A 16658-nucleotide genomic window follows, 5' to 3' on the forward strand; every position below is an offset into this window, starting at 1 on the left:
AGACTTTATTGAAATTATTTGTTCCAATATGAAATGGTAAATTCTAAATGCCTGCAGTCCATATTCTTCAAAAGAAGAGTCACTGTGCTATTATGAACCAGTATTATTAATATGAATATTTTCTAATAGTTTTTTATAAAAATGGAAAAAGCATTTACAGCATTTTTATATTTTAGCATTAAAAAATGTATTTAAATGCCCAATTTCATGTGACAAAGAATGCACTGTTACAAAAGTAATTTTCAAGCTTTTAAACATACCTGAAACCAAATACTCATTGGAAAAGACCTTTATGCTGGGAGGGATTGGGGGCAGGAGGAGAAGGGGACAACAGAGGATGAGATGGCTGGATGGCATCACCAACTCGATGGACATGAGTTTGAGTAAACTCCGGGAGTTGGTGATGGACAGGGAGGCCTGGCGTACCTGTCCTCCTTCATGGGGTCGCAAAGAGTCGGACACGACTGAGCGACTAAACTGGACTGAAACCAAATATAATTCATCCAAAAGACTAAAAAAAAAAGTGGGCACTTTCTCAAAATTACAATGGTTTTCATATACTCTGCGTGTGTGTATGCACATGTATGCACGCACAATTTTCTTTACAATTTATCTTTCTTACAATTCTTAAGCAGACAAATCTAAAAAGTTTAAACAGCTGAATCAAATTGTTTTCCTTTCGACTTAAGGTGAAATTTAAACTTCTAAAAATCTGCTTTACATACCCACCAACAAGCACCCAGAATTTGTTTTTATTTTTATTTTTTATTTTTTTCAGAATTTGTTTTTAAATCTTACTGTCTGATGAACTACAATATCTGACAAAAAAAAATTTAGACCTATTAATTGCTTTGCAACATTTAAAACATACTGATAGTCTGTAGAAAAGGAAGTTAAGCCTCACTCACATATGTCTACTCTAACAGAGTTTGATTATCTTAAAAGTGTACGAACTTGAACAATAGTGCTAAATACAAAACATGGCTGGTGGTGTTTCACAGTGTTACAATCTATTATCTAGCTACCAGAGCAGATAGCCTAAGTAAAAGTCCTTATATATCAGTGAAGGCTGTCTAAAATGCTTGGTAAGGGTTTAAAGATTGGCTTCTCTGAATGATCAGGCTGCATGTTAGAGTTTAGCATTAACAACTTGTAAATGTTTTATTATAAAAAATTTCCAATGTGTTCAGTTTTTGTAGGGAAAGACATATAGAACTAAATTATAACACACAAGAAATATGACATAAGAATGACCAAATTAAAATGACATAAGAATATAAATTCTTTGCTGATTGTAAATACAATTTTCTCAATTTAAAACTTGGTGAAGAGTTCCTTTGAGTGAGAAGTAGCTAGAAACATGAATGTTCAGTGAGAAGTGATGGAAAAGAGGGTTCTGTGGATGTTTAGACTGAAGAACTCACACCCCTTGATAGGAGTTGCTCTGACACATCCAATGTGTTTGGGTCTTGTGGGTGCTGTGTCTTCAGTTAATACTATTTGAAAGTGGAGTGGCCTTGAGGGCATTATGTTAAGTGAAACAAATCTGAAAGGAAGACAAATACTATATGATCTCATGTATTAGAACCTAAAAAAACTAAATCCATTGATACAGCGAACAGACTGGGGGTTGCCAGAGTTGGGGTGTGGAGAGGGAATGAAATGGACGAAGGTGGTTAAATGGTACAAACTTCCAGTTATAAGAAAAATAAGTCCTAGGAATGTAATGTCAGCATAGTGATGACAGTTAATAATACTGTATTATTACATATTTGAAAGTTACTTAAAAGTTCTCATCACAAGAAAAAACATTTTTAAAAACTATGTGAAGTGACAGATGTTAACTAAATTTACTGTAGTAACCATTTTGTAAGTATGTGCATATATCAAATCATTATGTTTTGTACCTTAAAATATGTTATATGTTAACTATCTCAATAAAACTAGAAAAAAAATTTTTAAGTGACGTGACATTGTAATGGAGGAAAACGAGACACTACTGAACTTACAGAGAATGGAAACTGCTATAGATTCCAGAAAAACAATGATCCTTTTTTCTGCGAGGAGATAATAGTGATTCCTGATTCTATAAGGAAAAAGTAAGAAGTTCTAGGACCACAGAGCCAAAATTTTACAATTTTATGAAATCTCATGAATTGTTTAATCTTATTTTAATGGCAGCAAGGGTTAAAATAAAGTACAATAGGACAGAACTTTCCATCAAAAATGTTTTCTTTTATAATTTTCTTTATACCATGGATTCCGCTTTTTAAATGAAAAAACATCAGATACTGTCAATGGAAAAAGAATTTACAAAGCTCTATACCTGTTAACTTTTTGAGGGAGTACCTACTGCACAAAGCAAGTATGTGGGTTATTTCATTCAAATCATGAGAATCTGCAATTTAACAACCAAGGTAATTCTCCTTAGAATTTCTAACAGTCTAATTTTTTTAAACACAAAATGTTTATTTGGTCTTTTAAATGACAGGCACCCTTAGAGAATGTATTCCACCTATTCTTTAGACTTCTACTTTTAGCTACAAGTATATAGCACCAAAATCCATTTTAATAATATCATTAATATTGATTTTAATACATAATAATTTCATGTAGACAAACTGGAAAAATTAGAACTTCTGACAAATATGAATATAAAATTTAAAAAAATGTGAAATTAAAAGGTTTTTAAAAAACAGCAATTTAAAAACGCAAAGAACAGTCTTTGCTTGGATAATGAGATAAGTCTATACTGGTTACACTACAAAAACTTAAATGTCTTAGAAGATCTTTGGTTTAAAAATCAAGACTACTTCACAATTCTATTATAAAATTTTAGCACAATATAGAAATATTCAAAGTTACTAAAAGGATAAGAGGTGCTAGATTTTTTTTTTTTGAGAGGTGCCAGATTTTTAAAGATCAAAGTAAACATCCGTTTTCTCCCTTGTGTTACAATTTGTGAAAGATTTTCTGTATTCGGATAGATGAATGTTCACCTTTAGTTATTTATTAACAAATCTTTTCTTCCATTATATATGTTGTAGCTCAGAACTGGAATGGTATAAGCAAGCACTCAACTTCTTCATACTTTGATAAATAATAACTAAAAAGATATTACCCATAAGTATAATACAGAATTCTAGGTGGGGCCCTACCTACCTATATTAAAAAAAAAAAAAAGACTTTTGGGAAGACAGGGTAACATACTTATCAATTTATTGAGTTACAGGGCAGGGCAAAAAAGGAAGCCTTGCTAAAAGTCTACTGACAGCTCTGTACTCCTGCTCCAGGCCAACTCCCTGCTCTGTTGGAACTGTGCAGTCTCTAAAAATCAAGTACATTCCCAAAGTCATTTATGAAAAAGGAGAGAGGGAAAGAGCCAGTGAGAGTGAGCTTGACTTGCTAACTTGGGGAAAAAAAAAAATCTCCAGCACCCTATAACCAAAAGGGAATAGTGGAACAGTGCAAAGTCAATCTTTGGCCCCTTTCAAACACTGGATACTGATTCCAAAGAAACTCACACTCAGTCCTTATGAGGAAAGCTTTCACCTTTCAAGAAGGCTTATTTCTATAGCATACAGGGAGCCATCTAACTCGAGACAAACTGTCTAGCCCAAGACAAAGGAGCAGACTTTTATAATTTGGTTTCAAGAAGTTTAAAAAAAAAAAAAATTAAGAACGCATCTCTCCCCTATTCTGGAAAGAGATTCCTCCCTTTAGAAAAATCTCCCTGTAAGTGACACAGCCAGGCCTGAATTGTTCACAGCCTGAACAACTGTGCCCTGTCCTCTGTAGATGCACGGCCTCTGCTATCTCCTGCTCCCGGGACCGCCCTGGAACCTGGCATGAATACAGGTCCACACTGACTATCACACTACTGGATCTGGAGTGGCCTGCCCACCACACCTCACTGTTCAACCACTCACTTTAATACTTTGAGTGATAGGAAGACATCTTGTTCTGAGAAACTACTTTTATACAGTATGGACCAAAAAGTTCAAGATGAGAGGAAACAGTTAATAAAAATTAGATTTATCAAGAATAGTCATTTTCCTTATTGGTTGGAAAATCTGTAGTAAGGGGTGATTGTATACCATCCAGACAACTCTGCACTGCATATAGGAACATCTTACTATCCTGTGTAAACTCTTAATTTATACGCAGGTCAGCTTCTAATTTAGAGTAACCATCAATTTAAAGGACCGTTCTGCATGCTCCTAAGACTTAATCTCCACCATTTAATAAGTCTGATTTCATGTGTTTAACAACAGCTCTTTTTCCTTTTACCCTAAATAACAGAGTGAGCTGGATGCCTTTTACAGGGAAGAAAATAGCTTTCCTACTCAGGTTTTTTTTTAACTGTGAACTTTCACAAAAATTTAATAATGCCCACATTATTAAAATGAAAGCCTGTAATGAATTTAGACATAACTACTTTTTATTTTTTGACATAACTACTTTTTAAACAAAGTGTGTAACCTAGCCAAGCTGATGACTTTGTTTAAAAAAACTGTAGGTGCTGAGACACCCCAGACAGGTGCCGTGTGCGGGAGGCACTGGAGACCGCTTCCTCTCGCCTAGAGACCTGCTTTGACTCTTAAGACAGATGACCAAGTTTTAAGTAATCTGTTTTAAGATGTTGGCATTTTGCTTTTTTTCAAGAAAGAAGTGTGTGTGTTCTAGAAAACATGGAAAAGTCTCCATGCCATGGAATGAGGAAAGCTTTGAAGTGCCTTGTACCTAAGAGTACGACAGCAGTTCTGACATCAGCAATGTCCCTTTTTGACTTAAAAAATATTGGTCCTTAAAATGTTCATATTATTCTACATAAATGACTTCCTAAACTTTTTTACAACTGTATTTTTTTTCAACCCAACTCATCACAAAACATTTAATTAAGCTAAATTAAAATCAATTTTAGCAGAAATAATGCTTTAGTATACAAAATATCACCTACTATTGATTTTACAGTTTGAAACTGGCAACAACCTTAAACTAGAAAAAAAAGATACATGTAATTAAAAAAAAAAAAAAAGATTTCCAGTCTTTTCCCTTCTACCCAGGAAAATTTTACATCTGATATGACAAGAACCCTCGGTGATCTTTCAATGTCTTCCAAATATGACAGGTTTGCAGACTTACTGGTGGTCTCCTTCAACTCGTCTCTTGCGAACTATGAGAAAATAAAGAATGTTAGAAATCCCTGTTAGTTTGTACAATGTTGATTTGCTTGTGACAAACAAGTTTCTGTGCAATCCAGTTAGAGTTACAAAAAAAAATGTCGATTGTCCGTCTGCAGTTCACACAGCCATTAAAATAAAAAACTCATATCCTTTACTACGTTCACTTACCTGCTGAGAACTGAGGAGCTAAGCTCCCCTCTGCATATACAACGGCAATATTAGAAATCTACAGTAGAATGGTCAGCAGTCACCTTCAACTCACTGTGCCTGTCTCATCCGTGTATTAAAAAATTTTATACCTTCATTAAAAATGGTAACTTACCATGTTAAATTTTGAAGTAACACACAGGCAGATGGGATTAGAAAGTATTAAAGGTAATTTGCATGCCCTTCTGGTTATTTCCTTAGTTTGTGAAAGAACATACCAAAAATACTTCTGAAAGTTTCAAAAGTTAAGTGACTTGCTACTACTGCTCTCCAAATTTTCCTTCTCTTATCTCCTACAAAATGAGCCAGTTTGGGGTTCTGAGAATACAACAAATGCAAAGTAATGAAGATCTTAGACCCTAGTAATATGGTGATGTCACCTCTGGCTACCATAAACTCGGGAGGTCAAAGTGGTTGACCCACAGTTAGCAGAGTAAACAAAGGTGCACGTCTGAGGGTGCCCAGCCTATGCACGGGCTGGAGACCCTCGGCTGCGAGGCCGTGCTCGTTGGCAGCAGGACGAGGTCTTCAGTCAGGATCTTGCTACCTTCTCTCTCACCTGTCAGCCACCAGAGAACATTTGCTGAGAGCCGGCAGCTCAGGGCTCCTCAGCATCGGGCCAGCTCCTATTGCTGACTATCGAGTTAGCAACAGAGTGGGAACCTGCTGCTTTTTGTAGTGTGCTCTTTGGCAAGTAAGGCAACCTCTCTGAGCCTCAACTCATCCTCTGTAACAGGAGAATAGTGACACCTGAAACTCATGGCTGTGCAGTTCAAGGCTGCTTGAAAGTGAAATCGCTCAGTCATGTCTGACTCTGCGACCCCATGGGGTGTAGCCTACCAGGCTTCTCCATCCATGGGATTTTCCAGGCAAGAGTACCGGAGTGGGTTGCCATTTCCTTCTCTAGGGGATCTTCCTAACCCAGGGATCGAACCCAGGTATCCCGCATGGCAGGCAGATGCTTTACCCTCTGAGCCACGAGGGAAGCCCCAAGGCTGCTTAGTATTGTGTTAATATAGAAAGCATTCAGCCTACAGCCTACCAGGCTCCTCCGTCCATGGTATTTTCCAGGCAAGGGTACTGGAGTGGGTTGCCATTGAGGCCAGTCATCTTTTCAGGGTCAGGAAAGCCAATTTAGCCTTTATAAAGTTAGAGGATCTGCATGTGCACATAATTGGTTTTGATACTCTCACCAGTAAGTTCCTCTGTTTAAGTTACATGGTTGGTCTGTTAATTTCTATACTCTCTTCTGTGGAAGCAACCAGGAAGGCACCTGCCTTTGTTCAACCTGAACTGGCTGTTTTAACAGAGGAATGAAAAGCCAACAGGTGCACAGGCCTCCTGGCTAGGCTACGGGTCTTGCTCTCATGTTGTTCTGACTGCTGGCTTCTGTTCACTGGCCTTTAAGAGATGATACTGGAAAATCAAGTGATGTGCATAAAAGCCTGTCCAGCTATTGGCTGGGTGCTGGCTAGAAAATAAAAACCAGGAGGGCTGCAGTTTCAGGTCCCCATGAACATTTATATACATAATTTAACTATGTGCACCTCAACTCTAATTTTAGCCCATGTTAACAAAGAACAAGTTTACTGAAATATTAGGGGAAGAAATCAAATGGAGAACCGAGTCTGCAAATACAAACTTAACTGATGTATATAGATATCTGAACCACATGGATATATCTGAAAGGCAAATCATATCATTCTTTAAAGTAGAACATTTCCAAGAAAATTTTGAATTGCAGTAGTGTTTGGATGTTATTGGCAGACCATTTCAGATGTTAAAATCCATGTTATTTTAAAAATGCACATTAAAAACAAGATTGATAGGACAGATAGAACAAAGTATAGAAAACTGATTACGTAGTTAGTGAGTGTCAAGATAGGAACATAAGACAGAGTTCAATCGAATGTTGCACATACACCATATAACCTCTTTGCTGTTATAGCCGTGATACTTCTTAGCTGGAGAGATGGCGAGTAGGTAGGATTATTTCAATGAAAAGTTGAGACTAAGAAAACAATGAGAGAGGGAGACATTATCAAAATCGGGACACTAAAGCTAGGATACAGCCCCATTTACATGGTGAAGGAAAATTACATGCCCCAGAGATGCTGTACAAGTTGTTAAGTCTTGTTCTCTGGTATCGCTGTCCAGTTACCATATACTAGAATGCTTGTAAGAAAACAGTCTTTAGGCTTGCCATCTTGATCTACAGGCAGAGATCAAAGTGCAGGGTAAAAAGTAAAACCAGCTGAGGGTGGATGGAAGGTAGGCTGCTGTTGCTGTGAGCACAAGACAGCAGAGGAAGATAGGCAGAGAGCCACTCCTGACCCCTGTTCCTCACTGGTGCCCACGTGTTACCTCAGCAATTCCTCAGTTCAGCCTGTGGATGAAAGACTAATAAATTTGGCCCTATTCACAACTCTTTAGCAATTTCTTTCCAAAACCCACTCCACTCACATAAGTTCTCCATACTTCATGATTAGTCAATTGCCAATAAATCCTAACTGATCTCATTTCTTCTCCATCTCTAGAAGAGTAGTAAGAATCGTGTTTTTGAAGCATCATTTTAATCACGCACTCAGTGAGTGGCCTATAATGGCTCTCAAATACCTCCACATAAATCCCAAAGAAATCTAAGTTCCTGACCATGTAACTTTAGTGCTTTCTATCAGTATTCCCTCTTAATCCACTGGCAGCATTTTATTTTCATTTTGTTAGCTTCAAATAGCAAGTACTTGTGCAAAGTTTATTCTGGATCCTGCATCCTGTTATGAGAGTCAATCCTCAAAATCTGCAGGCTGTCTTCAGCATATAAATAACTTGCTTAGTCCCAAAGCTGAGGTTCTAGCCATGCAATTCCTCACTCCAGGAATGTCCTTATTCTCATTTCATGCCTGAGACCCATGTCTGAAGCTCTGGTTTGGACCAGAATGAAACAGCGTGGGGAGGGCAGGCGGTTTCCTAGAGAGCTACCAGCACAAAGCCATTTGCCTCAGCTTTGTGTCTGACCACATGGGCTCTTCATCCCCTTACACACGCCTATGCACAACTCGTTAACTTCTCAGTGTTGACAGAAGGCAGCTCAGGAAATTGTTTTCATCTGTGCCCTGCATCTTCCACCTGCCAAAAGTCTCTCTGGCTCTGATATCAGGCCTGCCTTTCTGAGGGAGATCTGGACAAAGCACCTGCCACAACATGCATGCAGAAGCGCACAGCCGCTGAGCCTGGAGAGGCGGGCGCCCCTCCACGTGCAGGCTGTACACCCACGGGCTCTCACAGTGCCGCTCCTGCCAGACGGCTGCTGGGCCTCCTCTCGGAGGGACACAGGAGACAGACGGCTGGGGCAAAGGGATGCTGGTGGGATCCCGGGAGAGCTAAGGCGGTTTCAGAGGTCTCTGCTATCTCCCATTCTGGGAAAGTGTCCCAGGAAAGCTGCTTAGTTACAAGAAAATTCAACTTTGAGCAGGATTCAAATTTTACTACTTTCTTTTTTACTTAATAAATCTTTATTAAGTACCTGCTATTGTCAGATGTGGTTTTAAAGACAGCTGTGGATTCAAAAGATACACATGGCCCCCGACCTTCAAAAGTTTAAAGTCTTAGAAAATAAAATAGATTATTAGAATGAAGTATAACCTAGTAAGTAAAAAACTAACTTTTTAGAGCCAATAAGGTATATGTCCTTAAGGTTTTCTAACTGTGAAGTTCAGTTAGACTTGAGAAACACTGCTGTAAAAGGCAAAATTAAATTCCTGAAGTGTAAAAAACAGAACCTAACTAATGAAGAAATACTAAATAATCAGCATACTTTCCAAACTACATCTAAAATAAACAACACACATCAAATTTCCCTTTTAAAAAAAAAAGAGGCTAAAATCTGCTATGAGAAACTGGAGTCATCAAAGGACAGAAAGTCTGAACTAATATTTTTCACAGTGATCTGGATTAAAGGTTTTTCTGCTCCAGAAATCTTTAAAAATGCAAATTCAAATATGGCTAAAGCCAGAAGAACTGTATCACAGTGGAATGTGACTCCTTTTAAATAGATTGCCAGTCAGGTTCGATGCACGAGACAGGGCGCTCAGGGCTGGTGCACTGGGACAGCCCTGAGGGATGGGATGGGGAGGGAGGGAAGTGGGAGTGGGGTTCAGGATGGGGACACATGTACACTCATGGCTGATTCATGTGACTGTATGGCAAAAACCACTACAATACTGTAAAGTGATTAGCCTCCAATTAAAATAAATAAATTAATTTTAAAAAAGTATTTTAATTCTCTGCATGCATTTAAAAAAATATTTCAATGAGAAGTGTTACTCGCTTAGTCGTGTCTGATTCTTTGCAACTCCATGAGCTGTAGCCTGCAAGGCTCCTCTGTCTATGGAATTCTCCAGGTAAGAATACTGGAGTGGGTAGCCATTCCCTTCTCCAGGGGATCTTCCCAGCCTAGGGATCGAACCCGGGTCTCCCATGTTGCAGGGAGATTCTTTACGGTCTGAGCTACCACGGAAGCCCCTTCAATAAGAAACACCAAACTTAAAATTAAAAAACTACAACTATTTTATATATTACCGTGTGAAACTGAATTTCTAAAAGGGTGAAACTTTCTTGTTTGATCAAAAGTGCAAAATTTTCCTATAATGTTGAAATCTTTGTTTTAATAGCTCCAAGAGGTAACTTAATATCTGTTGTAGAAAACTATTTCATATTTCACTAAAAGCTACAAAGTAGGTTCTCACCCACTAACCTAATAATCACTACAACTTCATTTAACTGAACTCTAATTCAGTCAGTATTAAAAGAACTGCAAATTTCAGAAACAAAGGCCAAGTAATATTCCTGTGTAAAAACTTATTAAAACAAAGTTTCTCCAATACATTAGCTTAATATTACAGTTCAGAATTTTGATTTCATGCTAAGTATGTCTTACCTAAGTCATTGTTTTTTGTTATTGCATTAGCTGCCCTGGTTCGGGGTCCTTGCTGAGTAAACTGATATCCAAATTTAAGGATATTGGTATTTTCCTCAAGCATGTTGGCCATTTCCAATTCTACAGCTGTCCCCAGCTGCTGCCTCTGGAATAATTAGAAATAAAGAATAGTATTAATAAGCTAGTTCAAAATATAGGTCAAATCTAAGACATTCATGTTCATGATGATTCTTTAAAAATATTTTCCCAATTCTTACAACATATAAAAGAAAAAAAATAAGTTTAGTATATAATCATATAGACATAAAAAAAATGTGGATTATTACAATGAGATACCATTTCATACTCACTAGGATGATCATAATAAAAAAGATGGACAATAATAAGTATTGGCAAGATATATGGAAAAATTAGGAGCTTCAGACAGGCTGGCAGGAATGTAAAATGGTGCAGCTATTATGAAAAACAATTCAGCTATTCCTCAAAAAGTTAAGTGCAGGGTTATCATGTAACCTAGCAATTACACTCCTAGCTATATACCCATGAGAAATGAAAACATATTCATAAGAATTTGCACCTGAATGTTCATAGAAACATATTTCTACAATCCAAAAAGTGGAAACTATCCAAGTATAATAGATTCTTCAACCATAAAAAAAGAACAGATACTGATAACATACTACCACATGAATAAACCTCCAGAACATTTTGCTAAGTGAAAGAAGGCAGACACAATAGATCGCATATTACATAACTCCACTCAAATGAACTGTCCAAAATAGGCAAATGCATAGAGACAGAAAGTAAATCCATGGCTGCCAGAGGCTGGTGGGAGAGGTGAATAGGAATTGACTGCCAGTGGGTTTGAATCTCTTTTTGGGGTGATGGAAGTGTTCTGGAGTTAGGCAGTGGTGATGGTTATATAACTCTATGAATGTACTAAAAACCGTTCCATTGTATACTTTAAACAAGTAAATTTTATGGTATGTGAATTAAATCTCAATAAAAGATTAGAAACATTGATTAAATAGCATTCTGGTTAAATTTTAAGATATAATTCTGTCTTCATAATCTACAAAATTTATTTACACTGAAGAATTGAGGGAGTCATTTACCACGTATTTTAAAAAAATAACTGAAGTCACTTTTCAAATAAAATAAACTGAAGTATTTCAGTCAAATGTATACGTTGTTTTATTTTTAGTTAACTACACTCTGGATGGAATAATTTCTAACATGTGTTTCTCTATTTCTCTAAAGAAAAGTGCATCTGGCGCTGAGTGATCCAGCGATATCTTAGGGGGTCAGCACCCAATGTGGCTGGACGGAAGCTGTTCTGTTTTTCAGGAACTATTCTGTTCACCTCATGTCTGGGACTGATATGTTATAGCCACAAAAAGGTTATTATGTGGCTCTTGCTACCTAAGAACTGAAAACTTTGAGGCTGGACTGTCACCTTTAAGAATCCTTCTAGTTCAAAACCACTAGACATCTCAATCCTCTACAGACCAACCAGGGAGAGCTGCTTGTATACCTTTCTATACATTAAGATTCTGGATGCCCCAAAAGTTCTCATCCCTTTTCAGGCCTCTGCCTTCCCAGGGCTCCCTGGAAAGCCTTCCTTCTGCCTGCCTCCTGAGTCCCCAAGCCCTGCCCAGAGTGTGGGCTGCAGCTTCTCCAAAGCTGCTGCTGCAGAACACCGACCTGGTTGTCGATTTTCAGCTCCATCAGGGTTTCATTCTCTTTCAAAGCATCAATCAGTGCTCGAATCCCAATTCCTGTAATAAAGTTGGATTCCATATTTAAGCTCTTCAAATTTTTGTTCACTCTTAGCATATCTGCAAAAGCCTGGAAATTACAGAAAATAGTTGGAGATTAGTTTGACAGCACCTGGTAAATAAACACTGAACAAGCCTGAAGAAATACACAAATCAATACAGCTGCCTTAATGTTTCTTATTAGATTGTTTAAGCTTGACAGGCCATCTCAGAGATCTCACATGTATTTACTTTTCACATGTACTTGGTCTCAAACTTTAAATTTGTTGTCATGTGTAATTCTCTATTGGTAACACTCTCTACTGCTATTCATTCATGCTTCTGCTTCTTGCTTCTTTCTCCCATGTTTCTCCGACTTTCTCTGTCTGTGCAGGAATAACTTCACCAATGTCTCTCTGGAACAAGTTTTATTACTTGGGTCCTGCTGCAGCTAGGTTACAGTGAAGCGCAAATAAGGGGAAATTATGAACTAATTTCTAAAGCAAGAACCGAAAGGACACAAATAACTGGAACTGCTAGAGCACAAGAACCATGGAAAAGAAGGGCCCAACTAAATATTCACCACCTCAGAGAACAGTGTCTTCCATCTGTCTGCATTACAACTTCCCACAGGATATGGCAGTGCTAGGCATTTGACCCAGTGTTTAATAAACGCTATATTGATTAATTAGCAAAGCCTGTAAGTGAGCAAAGGGGAAAGAGAAGGGCTGGGGTGGGGGGTAACAGAAGAATATGAATGTGAGTTTATTAATACAGCCCTACAGAGGGGTCAAAAGAAAGGCCAAACTCCAGAGAACATGGGATAAGATCAAACTTAAAATTAAAGTCAAGTTAAAGGCAACAGGGGCAGCCACACTATAAAGAACTTGGGGCAGGTATCTACACTCTTGCACTTCCTATTAGCAACACCTGGCCATATGACCTGAGGTAAATTCCTTATCCATCCATCCATACCCACATTTATTAAAATGTTACCAATGGCCTATTTTTGACAGGCACTGCTCTATAGACTCTGAAGTGAAACACACAAGTCTCTGTCTCATGGAACTGACATTTTAGTGGGGGGCCCAGATAATAAATAAGAAAGCAAAACATAATGTCAAATGGTAAAAAGGGCTATAGAGGAGGAAAAAAAGGCAAAGTAGGGTAGATGGGGAGTGCTGGGGGAAAAGCTGGCTTGCTATCTTATATACAGGACTCAGGAAAGGCCTCCCCTGGAAGGTGACATCTGAGCAAGGACTCAAATAACTTAGGTGATGAAGTGAAACTATGTGGAGCATCTTTAGGGAGACAGGAGCAAGGAGGCTGTACAGCTGGAGTAAAATGAAAGAGACAGCAAGAAAGGAGGTGAGTCTCCTCAGCTAAGGCCTTACTAGGCCACTGAAAGAATCTGCTTTTTACTTAGTGAGACAGGGATCTGCTGGAGCCTTCTGAGTATAGGAATGAAATCATTTAAGTTTTAAGAGTCACTTGTGATGCTGTATAAAGAGCTGGCTCTGGGGTGGGTAAGGTGGAAGCATGCAGTCAAATTAGGAGGCCACTGCAATAATCCAGATGAGAGAAGACAGTGGCTTGGACCAGGGTTGGGGGCGTAAAGGTGGTGAGAAGTGGCTGGATATAAAGGAAATATCTGAAGACAGAGTGGGATGTACATTTAAGGTTGTGAGAAAGGGAAGTCACTCCATTATTATTATCTTGACTTGAGCAAATGAAAGAATGATGTTTCCATTTAGTGAGAGAGGGAAGAGTGTGAGAGAGGCCAGTATGGGATGGAAGTCAGGAGTCTGGTTTGGGATTTCGGTCTGAGACGTCTGTTAAGGAGAAGTAAAGTAAAGCTGTTAAAGAGAAGCTGAACATGGGTTTGGAGTTCAGGGGAGAGATATGAACTGGAGATAATAATGTTGGGAGTCACTGGCATATATGGATAATATATAGCAATGAAACAGAATGAGATCACCCGGAAAGTGAGTGTAGACGAAGAAATGAACAGGGACTGGGGCCAAGCTCTGAGCTGTTTAGAGGTTCAGATGCTGGGGAGATGAGAAGGAACCAGTTTAGGGACCAGAGGAAGAATGTCCAAGCAGGTAGAAGGAGAATGAAATGGATTAATACCCTCAAAATCAAGAAGAAAAGGTTTATATCATGGTCAAGTGGGACTTCACCCAGAAATGCAAAATTGATTTAACATACAAAAATTAAGCAATGTAATATATATTAACTGAATAAAGGACAAAAACCACATGATCACTTCAACAGACACATAAAAAGCATCAATAAAAACCCAACACTGTAGATCCATAAATGAAACCCTCTACAGGTTTAAAAGAATGATTTAGAACCTCATATGCTGATATGAAAAGACCTCTAAGATATATTAAAGTGAAAATTTTAGTTGCAGAACAGCTTACACAGAATGACTCCATTCATGTTTTAAAATTTTCAAAGAAGGGAAATACATGGAAAAAATAAATATAAGAGGATAGTAAATAATGTATTGCCTAACAGTGAGTAATCAGAAATTGAAAAAAGAGTAAAAAAATTTTTTTAAACTGATACTTGCTTTTATTGACTGCTGAACATCATGGTTACTAACTAGCTCTTAGAACACATAATTTTTTAAACTACACTAAAATTATTTATTTTTAAATTTATTTTTTATTGAAGTATAGTGAATTAAAAAAAGCAAATCTTTTCATAAAACCAGTTTAGTCACCTTTGTAACATACCCTGGTATTACAGTCATAATTTCAATATTATTAGTCACAGCTTACTTACAGTAGCAACAGGGTCATTGCTTCGGGTGGCTGCAAGACTGAAATATTTCACATGTGTGTTGGTTTCCAAAGCCTTTGCAAAATCTTTTAGGGTTGGTATTGGGATATTCTTGAAAGACAAAAATGTGAAACATTTAAAAAAAAAAAAAAAGAAAAGAAAAAATGTGAAACATTATTACATTTTAGTTTTCAGTAAATTCAGTACAATAATCAAAGACATCTCTACTTTCTCTTTTGCTTAAAATGTACTCAGAAATTATGTACATATAACCACTGGCCTACAAACGAAAACTAACAACTCAGCCACTTTATCTCTGACTTTTCTAGTACGGTACATCTGCACAAACTGTTGGCATAGAGCAAAGCATACATCGCTGCTTTTCTAGCACGAGGTTAAAGAAAATCTCACTATTCTCTTTTTAATTATTTGTATTATGAGTATTTAAAATGGTTTCATTTTTCTACAAAGAGAAAGATGTGGGAATCTACTTATAGTGATTTCTGAGGCAGATGACATACTGTTCTCAGTCACAAGCTATAAGGTGTTAAGAGAGATTAACTTGAAATGAGGAAAGAGACAGTTTGAGGAGACATCTGTTTTTCCTCTTAGTATCAAGACTTCAACTTCCTGTAGCCTGGTTATTTTCAGATCATTACTGTTAATTTAGAGACCAAGATACAGAGAACTAAATTTAAAAAAAAAAAAAAAAGTAAGTGATCAACTAGGCACATTAGCTTTTTCCAAGGCTGTCCTGCCTCCACTCATAGGAAGGAACACCCACAGAAAGAGCACAGAGGTCTTATTCCCTAGGTTCCTGTAATTTCCAGATGTTCTCTCTGCCTTCACTTCAGATAAATTAACATTTAAAATGAGGAATCTGTAACAAGGCTATTATACAATGGCTAATAATACCTAAGAGATCTTTTGAGTTTACTCTTTGGTAATTAATTATCCCTATGCTCTCCCTACTCATTTCTTCTTTCTTTACTTCACGGAAGAGTTGCATTTAAAAAAATTCCAGTAAGATCCCATAAAGCCCACTTCTAGGTGTGTAATCAAGAGAAATGAAAATATAAATTCACACAAAAACCTATATGTGAATGTGTATAGTGGCTTTACTTATAATTATCCCAAACTGGAAGCAACTCTTAAGTCTCTTAAGCCTATCAGCTGGTGAATGGACACACAGACCGCGGCACATCCAAAGAAATACTGCTCAGCAACACGAAACAGCAAACCAGTGAGGAGACACGCACCAGCACGGATGACTCTCACAAGTGTCATGCTAAGTGAAGAAACCAGACTCAACAGCTACACACTATATGATTCCATTTATATGAAACGCTGGAGAAAGCAAAACGATAATGGAAAGAAAACAGATTCACGGTTGTCAGGGGCTGGAGCTGGTGGCAGGGAATGATGACACAGGGGTGTGACATGTTCTACATCGGCCAGTGGTGGTGGTGGTGGTCATGGTGCAATTGTATGCACTTGCTTTAACTCACTGAAGTGCACACTAGACAGGGAGAATTTCACGGCATCTACATTATATATCAAGGGACCTGATTAAAAAGACAAAAACTGAAAGACTAAAATGCTCTTAGAAGAGGGCAGTACTTTGGAAGCCCAAGAGATATAGTGACTCTATTAATATATGATAGCCTTTAAAAAGTAAATCAGAAAATACTGTTATACCTTAACTTCTAAATTCGAAGAAATCTCTGTTAGCATACTACTAAAAGTAAAAACTTTACCATTAAGTAGAAGGGATTAGCC

At 37.7% G+C, this 16658-nt stretch overlaps 1 protein-coding gene across 2 annotated transcripts in view; it reads right to left on the minus strand.

Moving 5' to 3' along the window:
- Positions 1 to 162: 162 nt before the first annotated feature.
- TMOD3 (tropomodulin 3) overlaps positions 163 to 16658 on the minus strand; it is an 88932-nt gene continuing 72436 nt past the window's right edge. For both annotated transcript variants that reach the window (XM_043471971.1, XM_043471972.1), the window contains 4 exons: positions 14883 to 14990; positions 12034 to 12177; positions 10330 to 10474; positions 163 to 5176 (listed from right to left, as the gene is read on the minus strand). In XM_043471971.1, the coding sequence (XP_043327906.1) occupies positions 5142 to 5176; positions 10330 to 10474; positions 12034 to 12177; positions 14883 to 14990 (432 nt within the window). In that variant the 3' untranslated portion in view covers positions 163 to 5141. The remainder of the gene's footprint in view (positions 5177 to 10329; positions 10475 to 12033; positions 12178 to 14882; positions 14991 to 16658) is intronic.

The sequence above is a fragment of the Cervus canadensis genome, chromosome 6 (genome assembly GCF_019320065.1).
Source record: "Cervus canadensis isolate Bull #8, Minnesota chromosome 6, ASM1932006v1, whole genome shotgun sequence".
NCBI classification, from domain to species: domain Eukaryota; kingdom Metazoa; phylum Chordata; class Mammalia; order Artiodactyla; family Cervidae; genus Cervus; species Cervus canadensis.